The sequence below is a fragment of the Macaca fascicularis genome, chromosome 8 (genome assembly GCF_037993035.2).
Source record: "Macaca fascicularis isolate 582-1 chromosome 8, T2T-MFA8v1.1".
Classification (NCBI taxonomy): domain Eukaryota; kingdom Metazoa; phylum Chordata; class Mammalia; order Primates; family Cercopithecidae; genus Macaca; species Macaca fascicularis.
The window spans coordinates 113,054,787-113,066,174 of record NC_088382.1 but is presented as its reverse complement, the minus strand read 5'-3'; the positions used below and the strand labels follow the sequence as shown (position 1 = coordinate 113,066,174).

The window sequence follows — 11,388 nt, the reverse complement described above, 5'->3', positions numbered from 1 at the left end:
TTTATCATTCCCGTGCATACTTCACATTTTTCCTATAAATGATAATGTACAGTCGGCCCTCCATATCTGTGGGTTCCTAACCCATAAACTCAACCAACTGTGGCTCAAAAGCATTTGGACAAAAGAAATTGCATCTGTACTGAACATGTACAGACTCTTTTTTTCTCATCATTATTCCCTAAACAATACAGTATAACAACTATTTATTTAGCATTTACATTGTATTAGGTATTATAAGTAATCTAGAGATGATTTTAAGTATTTGGGAGAATATGCAGAGGTTATATGCATATACTATGCCATTTAATACCAAGGACTTGGGCATCCTTGGATTTTGGCATCCATTGTAGGTCTTGAAATCAATCTCCCACAGATACAGAGTGATGACTGTATTCTTAACACATTCTTTTCTTTGGATTTTAAAATCTCTTCTTTACTTACAATTTCCTAAAATTTGGATTTATACATATTTATAATAAAGTTTACTAAGTTGATGATTAAAAAAAAACCTATGTCACACAGCTATTTAGGATTTAGTGAAATTGAAAATTATTTACCAAAATTAGGCCAAAGTTTCAATGCTGAAAGGAACTTTTAATATCTTAACTTGACCCAAATTAGATTATTATTTATAAAAGTTATATAAATGCAGGCTGATTGTTTTGAAAGAGTCAAAAAGCCAAATATAAGCACTAGAAATAAATTTAGTTGTAAAAAATTGACATCATTATTCTAAATGTTATGTGGAATCATAGGAAGAAACATTGCAATCATTATTCAAAGTAATATTAAAGATAACGTAAGAGATGGTTTGGTCTTAAATGTCAATTTGAAGGTACAGTGTCTACAATAATGGATCAGAAAGAAAAAGTGTATCTGTAATAAAAACAAGAAAAAATGAGTTGCAAATACTGTATTCTACAATGAAAGAAGAATGCAGATTAAGGATAAAACAGATAGTCTTATCAACTAGGCCACCTTTAGGGATCATTTTTCAGGGTAGCTAAAAGGAGTAACAATAAAGCTCTACACATATAACTAAAATGTCTGCAATTAATCTAGTACCAGCACTTTTATTTGTAGAGTTCTCAAATCAAAAGTAACAAATAATTATACATCAGGATTGTTAGGAATACCAATTATTTTACAACTGCCACTATATGTTTCTTCTTCTCTGACACAATTGGCACAGATCCAGGCTTGCTGTGTTTAATACGATTCACTTCCCTAGAAATAAAATATATAAAATATAAGCAAGTTTATGAGAATTCATCTTAAAACTTTCTCAGAAAAATCAAAGCATTTTCTTTCACTAGAAAAACATCTATTTAAAAAAATAATTTCACAACGACAATAGGTGAAAGGAATTTAGTACTAAGAAATCAACTTTACTTATTTAATTGCTTCTTATCCTATTTACCTAACAGGGTCCTTTACTAAGTCTAAAAACCTGCCACAGTTAATACAATTTCTAAAAGTGATTCTACCGCAACATCTACCCAAAGACAGAGAAATAATAGCCATTTGTATATTCTAAATGAAAAATAAAGACCTCTTAGAATTTCATGCCTGACTTTAAATATTTCAAAGAAAAGAATATTTCACAGGGGAAATGGTGGTAGTGGCAGTAGCTCTGCTCTATATCCAAAATGATAGATGTCATGTTATAATAAAGTATATTAGAAAACTTTTACTTAAGAGCTCTACTATAGATTAATTCTTTAACTTGGAAGTACACAAAATCTCTGAATTCCAGCTACATCAGAAATTATTTTTAAAACATTATTTACAATAATTTTTTAATATGAGCAAGTGTTTTCTTATTTTGGTATTTCATTTTCCTTGTTTGTCCTTTAAACATATTCTCAAAAACAGGTAATGGAAATTCTCCCATTCTCAGATAGTCATTGCTTCCCTTTATCGGGAAAAGGAAAAAGAAATGGCCTTCTGGGCCGGGCGTGGTGGCTCACACCTGTAATCCCAGCACTTTGGGAGGCTGAGGTGGGCGATCACGAGGTCAGGAGATCGAGACCATTTTGGCTAACATGGTGAAACCTCGTCTCTACTAAAAATACAAAAAATTAACAGGGCATCGTGGCGGGTGCCTGTAGTCCCAGCTACTCAGGAGGCTGAGACAGGAGAATGGCATGAACCCGGGAGGCGGAGCTTGCAGTGAACTTAGATTGTGCCACTGCACTCCAGAGTGAGACTCCGTCTCAAAAAAAAAAAAGGCCTTCTGTAGAAGTCTTCAAACACATCACTAATGTACCATTAAATAACAGCACATAAACTACTCCCTTGAATGGCAGTTGTTTGTTTTCGGTGAGATTAGAGCAGAAGTCAGAAAAGGGTAATAGATAGAGTCAAATGCCTCAAAACATACTTTCGTCGACGAGCTTCTTTCATGATGCGCTGTTCCTGAATCTGGCTGTAGATAGATTTTGGTAGATGTCGATGACGAGCTATACGTTTTATATGAGGATAATGCTGAAATTTTTCCTTCAATTTCTGGTTATAATCTTTGGCTGCTTTTTCTCGTGATGTAAGCTGAAAATACACATTTTAGTATCTTAATGAACAGTGTGTTGTTTTGCTTCAGTATAAAGAAACTAGAAAGCACCCTTTTCCCCCAAACCTAAACTTTTATGATATGCAACCAAAATTGCCAATGTAATTCTCTACACTTTACAAGGTTATATTAGTAACACTAGTTCTGCAAGCACTGAATTTCCTTTTAGACAACACACTCGCCATGTAGAATAGATGCCACCCAGTAGAAAGCAGCAGTGCTGAAGGAGTAGGGCCGTGTGGATCACTGAGTTGAACCTTCCCTAGGCATCAATAACATAGAAAAGCACCTAAATCACTCACTGAAAATTTTGGGGGTGGGTAGGGAGGTGAGTTAAACATAGTGAAACAGGAAAGTAAAAATAAGTATCCAATTCCATAAGAACTAGCCTTTGTTTAACAAATGTTCCATCCTGGCTGACACGGTGAAACCCCGTCTCTACTAAAAAATACAAAAAACTAGCCGGGCAAGGTGGCGGGTGCCTGTAGTCCCAGCTACTCGGGAGGCTGAGGCAGGAGAATGGCGTGAACCCGGGAGGCGGAGCTTGCAGTGAGCTGAGATCCGGCCACTGCACTCCAGCCTGGGTGGCAGAGCGAGACTCCGTCTCAAAAAACAAAACAAAAAAACAAACAAACAAACAAAAAAAACAAATGTTAAGGATGATATAATTTAGAGGAACATTTAATGATGGACCTAGGCACAATGCAATACTTATCAATCATTAAACTTAAAACAGAATTGCCTCTGATTTTCCTATCAGGGCTAAGTAGGAAATAATTCACACTTACTCTTTACTTCTTAAACTTAGTATTTATTTCTAATATAAACACTTTGTGTGTTTCTTATAGAAAATATGGGACATTTAGAAAAACATCAAGAACAAAACAAAATCAACCATAATCCCCTATCCTGGAGGTAACTAGCCAGTGATAACACCTGCTATTTTTTCATGGAATCTTTTTTAAAGTCCGAAGCTTTCTGTATTTATTAAACATTCCATTGTGTCTTTGATATTAAAAGATCTCCCAGGGACTTGCAGCCTTTGAGTTGCTGGATGACTATTTCTCTAACAAAAGAGATACAAGCTCTTAAGTTCTGAGCTTCTAGTTCCTGCATCTTCTGTCCCTACCTCAAGCAAAACACAAAATACCAATAAGACTCCATATTATCAAACATCTGAATTAATAAAGGTATTCTGAAGGTCTTAAATGTCAATTTGAATGTACAGTGTCTCCAATAGATCAGAATGAAACAAATAATTATCAATACAACCTTGTCCATTTATTGCTAACTTATTTTTTTATCACAGCTATGTCAATTTGATCAAAATACCCAAAAATACCAAAAAGTAAATTTTCACAATGTAATATCTAATAAAATTAGAAATCAGCTTTATGACAATGAAAGAAAATGAATTCTCTTACCACACCCAATTTTTCAGAAGCATTAGCTTTCCACAGGCGAATGTTCATTTCATCAGATCCACACATAATATACTTGCTGTCGGAAGTCCATTTTACACAGATAACATGCTGCATTCTCTTTGTGTGATATACCTCCCTATAGAAAAGGAATTAAGTTAAAACCCTTTGGATTTTGGTACAGATTTTCTTTGAGTAACCACTGCCTATTAAGTATCAGGATATCATTTCTGAGTCCTATAGGAGTATAAAATAAAAATTCAAATTATTGTCAATGCATTTTTATTGAACCCAGCTAATAACGTTCTGTGTTAAGTGCTGGGGTATTAAACAAATCTCCGCTCTCAGAGACCTTACTATCTAGTAAGAGAAATAAATATGAACAAACTAAGCAAAATCAGATGTACAGAAAAGTTCACAGAATAAAAGCATAAAATGCAAACAAAATATGATGTTCAACTGAGGTAACTTTGTAACAATAAGAAAGGATTTGATCTTAAAAGGCCTCTTCCCAGTATCAAATCAATTCAGGTCAACACACTTTTTTCTCCCTTCATTTTACTGAAAAAGAAAGAAATGCAATGGTCTTCAAAGAGTACCTCCTGATATGCTGAATCTAATGCCAGAATTTTGTTTTGGTTAAATTGTTTAAAAAGCTTAATTAATTAGACCAGCCTGGCCAACATGGTGAAATCCTGTCTCTACTAAAATTACAAAAATTAGCTGGGTGTGGTGGCACACACCTGTAATCCCAGCTAGTCAGGAGGCTGAGGCAGGAGAATCTCCTGAACCTGGGAGGTAGAGGTTATAGTGAGCCAAGTTCATGACACTGTACTCCAGCCTGGATGACAGAGTGAAATTGTCTCAAAAAAAAAAAAAAAAAAAAAAAAAAAAACCTTAATTAAAGTAAGTTGATGATTTACATGTGTGAAAAGAAAGGGAGGGCTACAGAAGTGTCTGATAAGTTGAGGTAGGAATCATTTAATAAATGGAGATGTCAAATACCTATTAGGAAAGGCTGTGAAATATGCTAGCTAAATTCACAGGTGATACTATATTAGTAAGTGTTAAGAAGGGCATTCAAAAGCAAGTAAAATACAAGGTCAGAAAAAGTAAGATGAAACTTCTGGATAAATAAAATTTCTGTGTCTGGATTAAATTATTCAAAATGCAGAGTATATAAACAGAAAGGAAATAGGCTCAATAAACTATGCACAGTAAAAGAAAACTCAAAACAGAATGACTAAATCAAATATTCATACCTATAAAAAATATCTCTAAAGTAGGCAAGGTGTGGTGGCTCACACCTGTAATCTCAGTGCTTTGGTAAGAGGATTACTTGAGCCCAGGAGTTTAAGACCAGCCTGCGTAACATAGAGAGACCCCATACCTACTAAAGATAAATTTTAAAAATTAGCTAGGTGTGGTGCTGCTCAGGAGTCTGAGGTAGGAGGATCACTTGAGCCCAGAAGACCGGGGCTGTAGAGAGCCGTGTGGCATCACTGCACTCTAGCCTGGGTGACAGAGCCAGATTCCATCTCAAAAAAAAAAAGAAATCTCTCAACCATACTCACAAAACTAGTCTTTTACACTGTTTCTGATAGGTATGTTTTAAGCACTTTGATAAACCATAAGAAATTTATTTTTAAAAGATGATTAAAAAGAATGTCCTATTAAAATGAAAACTAGATGATAGACTGCTTTTTCTTCTCCCCCTCAATGCTCTGCTTTTGAAGACTCATTTCTTATAATCTCCATATACCTAAGAAGCCCTTTTTTCCAAAGCAGTATAATGCGTTTGAAGTAGGGAAATTCAATCAGGCTTCCATAACCATTAAACATAATCTGTTCATGCAGTAGACCGGTTAAATCCAATGGTTATTAGTCACTTAAGTAACTGAGAATCCTCCTCAATGGTAAACTATGCTGAGTTCTTAACTTCTAGATATGTTTATGTCTGCATATATTCTAAGTTTATTAAGCTCACCAAAAGTTCTACTATTAGGGGCCGGGCACGGTGGCTCAAACCTGTAATCCCAGCACTTTGGGAGGCCGAGATGGGCGGATCACGAGGTCAGCAGATCGAGACCATCCTGGCTAACACGGTGAAACCCCGTCTCTACTAAAAAAACACAAAAAACTAGCCGGGAGAGGTGGCGGGCGCCTGTAGTCCCAGCTACTCAGGAGGCTGAGGCAGGAGAATGGCGTAAACCTGGGAGGCAGAGCTTGCAGTGAGCTGAGATCCGGCCACTGCACTCCGGCCTGGGCAACAGAGCCAGACTCCATCTCAAAAAAAAAAAAAAAAAAAAGTTCTACTATTAGGAGACAAATACATTTTCAAAGGCTTAAATTTTTTATATACACAGTCACACTAATTTTTCCATGTGAACACTATTAATTTACTTGTTTGTTCAGTAAATACTGAATGAACTTCCAACAAAAGCCTACTTTCAAATACTGACTTAACTGTAGTTTTAAAAAATTTACTCAAAATTTATTTTAAAAATATTATGCTTTAGCCATTTTAAGGTCTTTTAAAGGAAAATATTTTTTAAATACAGATTATTCATCCAAGCACGAGCTATTTGATGTTTATAATGATAGGAAACAAACCACAGAAACAAATTAGAACTGGCTTTCCAGCAGATAAAGGCAAAGGTCAGAGGGAACACCATTTATATCTAAACACAACAGGACGTTAACACATATTAAGACTGTGATTACAAAACCTCCAAACGACATCAGGAGACAATTCCTTGGAAATGAAATAGAAGAACCCTTTTATACAATTTTGGAATAATGTGAGCTTTCTAGCTAGACCTACATTCAGCTGTCCATGCTAGCTTTGGAATAATTCAGCCTGAACTCAGCTGCTGGACCTTTGGAATCACAGGTCCTGTTTTTTTCTTTGTTCTCTTCTCATTCTTTGCGTGTACTTATGTATCATGTTGGAAAAATATTATCCTACTACCTTTGGAAGTTGTGGTGCCAAGAAATGATGGAGGACTATATTCTCTTGATTCTCAACATTTTCCAGAGGTGTGAGAAAAATGAAAGCTATTAGTCTTGCCTTGGGCCTAAATGAATAATCCCAAAAAACCCCTCATGACAATTAGGAGACTATCAAGGCAGCGACAAAGGAAGCAATAGTCACATAGGAACACATAGCAGAAGCTCTACAACAGAAATGATGAAATGAAGATCAAAGTCATCAAAACACTCCTGTCAGTACGCTTCTAACTGAAGCACCTTCAAAATCAGATAAACAGTGATAATGACAATTATCTGCTGACAATGACGATACATGGTTTAGAAATTCATATGGCTTCCTCAAATTACAGTGGAAAAAGACACAAATATCACAAGTAAAACAGCAAAGAGTTAGATAAGTAGATTGGCTATGACCATAATCATCCAATTATCATAATTTTTTGAGAAAAATTATTTCAATTTATTTGGATTTATTTTATGCATGCTTCTAGGAACACATCTAAAGCATTACTAAGGAACAATGGGAATGTGTGTAATAGCTCTTTGTAAACCATAATTCACTACACAGGGGGCTGTATCTGTACAGGACTTAAAGTCAGTCTATGAAGCGAAAACTAGAGAACAAAATTCCCCTTGCAAACTCCTTAAAATGCCATCATTTTCTGGTAAACTACCTCTACACAAAAGTATGATACAATAGATGTATAAATAGATACTGTATTTAATAACATATAGTATGTAGTAAAGGGCCAAACTATACAAAACACAATACAAATATTAAATATTAGAATCACACTCAATGTGCTTACAGAATGAGACACACACACGAGACTATGGGACAGCTGAGTATTCAAATCTCCTACCTCTCATCAACCAAGCCATACACCTACTAAAGTAAAATCGAGGAGGATGGTCTTGACAATTTAAACTTACTTTTATTTCTTTTTTAATTTTTGGTTTGGTGTACAGAGTTGGATTTGACTAAGTAAAAAGTAACAAATGTATTATTACTAATTTTTCTTAAACTGTATTGGGGCAAAAAACTTTATTAAACTTCAGGTACCCTCTCAGAAAAGATAAATAATAATCAGGACAAAGAAAAATGAAACAAAAATAGTCATATGACATTTTGGTCAATGACAGAGTGCATACATGACAGTGGTCCATTAAGATTATAATACTGGATTTTTACTGTACTTTGTCTATGTTTATATATGTTTACATAAACAAATACCACTGTGTTACAACTGCCCACAGTATTCAGCACAGTAACATACTGAACAGATTTGTAGTCTAGCAGCAACAGGCTACACCATATGACCACACAGCCTTAGGCGTGCAACAGGTTATACCGTCTAGTTTTGTTTAAGTGCACTCTATGATGTTCACACAATGATGAAATCGCCCAACAACTCATTTCTCAGAATGTATCCCCATTGTTGTGACCTAAGAATATAAATGGTTTACTGGTAGGCACATACCTGCTTCGACTTTTGTCTACAGGAAAGATTCGAATAGATTTATCGAAACTAGCAGACACAAACTCCTTCCCAGTGGGAGAGTAATCCACATCAAGCACTGCAGATACATGATCCATATGGACCATTACAGGAGTGTCCAGTGCACGCATATCAAAAGTATATAAGCTGTAAAAGAATTTTTAAATATTTGACACATTATTTCTAGAAAGATGCCATATGCAGGACTAAAAGATACCAGTGAAAACAAGACCCATATGCAAAACAATGCACATCTAAACAAAAAGCTCAATGCTGTACACAAGCAGGTGAGGGATAAGGAAAAATTTCAGCAGTTTTTATGATGCCTTAAGACTCCACTTACATATACACCGACACATTTTCCTCCTTATAAATCTCATTGTAGAAAATGTGGAAATTTCAAAAAAGTACACAGAACAAAAATTACCTTTAATTCTGCTACCCAGAGGCCAGTTATTTAGTGCAGCATAATTTTTTAAAAAACCTTTTCACCATACTATTTAAATGCATACTTTTAATGAAATTGAAATACTATGTAAAGCTCTATATTCTGATATTTCATGTAGCATATTAATGAGCATTACCCATGTTATTAAACAATCTTTGAAAATATTTTAATGGCTGTATATATAAGTTCAAATAATTTATTTCCCTATATATTTTTATTATACTTTAAGTTATAGGGTCCACGTGCACAACATGCAGATTTGTTACATATGTATACATGTGCCATGCTGGTGTGCTGCACCCATTAACTTGTCATTTACATTAGGTGTATCTCCTAATGCTATCCCTCCCCCCTCCCCCCACCCCACGACAGGCCCCAGTGTGTGATGTTCCCCTTCCTGTGTCCAAGTGTTCTCATTGTTCAATTCCCACCTATAAGTGAGAACATGTGGTGTTTGGTTTTCTGTCCTTATGATATTTCCCTATATTTTAATAGTTTCCAATGTTTTATTATAAATAATGCTTAATAAAATCCCAACGTTTGGATTTTTTGCTGTATTACTCATCTTTTATTGCCTTTAACTGGAAGATGTCACTTAATTTCAAAACATCAATAAAGGTTAAAAAAAAAAAGCTTCAATTACTGTGGTTTGGTATTGCTAGTTAATGAGAGTCTAATTGAGCTTCTTTTATTATTTTAAGACACCAGGGTCTTGTTCTGTTGGCCAGGCTGGAGTGCAGTGGCCCAATCACAACTCACTGCAACCTCAAACTCCTGGACTAAACCTATTTTTAGCAGAAAGTCATAAAAGATGCTTTTAGTTGGCACCACTAAAACATCATATAATAAATCCTTTTATGAGCTAATACTACTTTTTTGCTTTCAAATCTATATAATGGAACATAATACAGAAGATCTAAAGTTCAATCCACCAACAACCTTCTGCCTTGTTAAAAAAACATGTATTAAGAATCTATCAAAGGCATAACACTATAATAAATGCTTTGTGGAAAAAAAAGAGAAGACACCCTTTCCTCCCTGGGAGATTAATCTCCCTGCTTTAATATCTTAAAAAGGGGATAACGTGCATGTCCCACCTACCTTATATGGATACTGAAAAGATAACCATAATTTTTCTTCCGTCTGACTGAATAGTGATAGCTGATGACTACATGAGTATCAGCTACCTGATACTCATTGCAATACAAACATTGCAGGCAGATATTTTCATTTCCATTAAAACATGTATGCTTCAGTCATTATTTATAAGATCTACATCAAACATCAGCCAACTTCTTCTGTAAAGGGCCAAATGGCAAACATTTTCAGGCAAGTGGGCCATAAGGTCTCTGCTGCAACTATTCAACTCAGGCATTATAGCACAAAAGCAGCCATATCAAATATATAAATACGTGGGTGTGGCCATATTCCAACAAACCTTTATAAAAACCGGCAACAGAAAGGATTTGGTCCACTAGTTGTTTACTGTCCTTGGTCTACATCATTCTAAATACTGACAAAATAAATACTTTTCTAAGAAGTTCTTCTCCAATTTGGAAAACTTTTTAAAGCTAAACAAATGAGTTTTCAAACTTTATAGGTATACCTACCTAGTGGTATATATTTTATTAGTACGACTTATACAATTAAGCCATTCCTGATAGAAATACACAAGTTTTTAAAAGAGGGAAACTTACTTATAATCTTCATTTGCTGCTGTAAAAATGAAAGCTTCCATAGGGTTCCAACAGATTGTATTTGTTCTCATATCTAAGATAACCTGAGAAAGGAAGCATATACTATCCCATTACCATGAAATTAATTACCTCTAAAATGGATGAATTTCCCACTTCCTTTCGCTTTTTTCCCCCACTGATTTAAGCAAATATTTCCTACACACCTATTATGTGTAAAGTACTCAGCTCAGTGCAATGGGAAGAGAAAGCAATCAGTAATTGCTTCTTAAATACACAGGCATAGTAGTAAATATAAAAACAGAAATGATTAACTCCCAGTCCCCTATCTCAAACAACTTATAGTTTAGTCAGAAAAATGTGACACATAATAAAAGTTAAAATATAAACAATAAAGTAACAAATGACTAAGTATCAAATTAGGGGCAAAATTAATGGTGAGCTTAGGGTTAACAGAGAGAACTGTTTCTAAAGACAAGTATGATTTGAACTGACCTGTGAAGGATCAGTAATTCAGTGCTTCTCAATGGGAACACTATTGGCATTTTGAGCAGGATTATCTTTTGTTGTGTATTGACTATCCACTGTAGGATGTTTTGTCACTCAGGGACCTCCCACTAAATGTCCCTCTTGCATTCCCAGAACTGTACCTGGTAGGGGACTACAACCCCTGATTAAGAACTACTACATTTATGAGAGAAAGGATAAAAGAAACACTGATAGACTAGTAGAGCAAAGAAGCAATAGAAAGTAGCAGTGTTTAACA

The 11,388-nt window shown here is 35.0% G+C and overlaps 1 protein-coding gene across 1 annotated transcript in view; it reads right to left on the bottom strand.

Moving 5' to 3' along the window:
- Nucleotides 1-1,053: 1,053 nt before the first annotated feature.
- DCAF13 (DDB1 and CUL4 associated factor 13) overlaps nt 1,054-11,388 on the bottom strand; it is a 27,485-nt gene continuing 17,150 nt past the window's right edge. The window contains 5 exon segments of the mRNA XM_005596003.5: nt 1,054-1,227; nt 2,384-2,547; nt 3,994-4,129; nt 8,463-8,627; nt 10,626-10,708. Coding sequence (XP_005596060.4) covers nt 1,140-1,227; nt 2,384-2,547; nt 3,994-4,129; nt 8,463-8,627; nt 10,626-10,708 — 636 coding nt within the window. The 3' untranslated portion in view covers nt 1,054-1,139.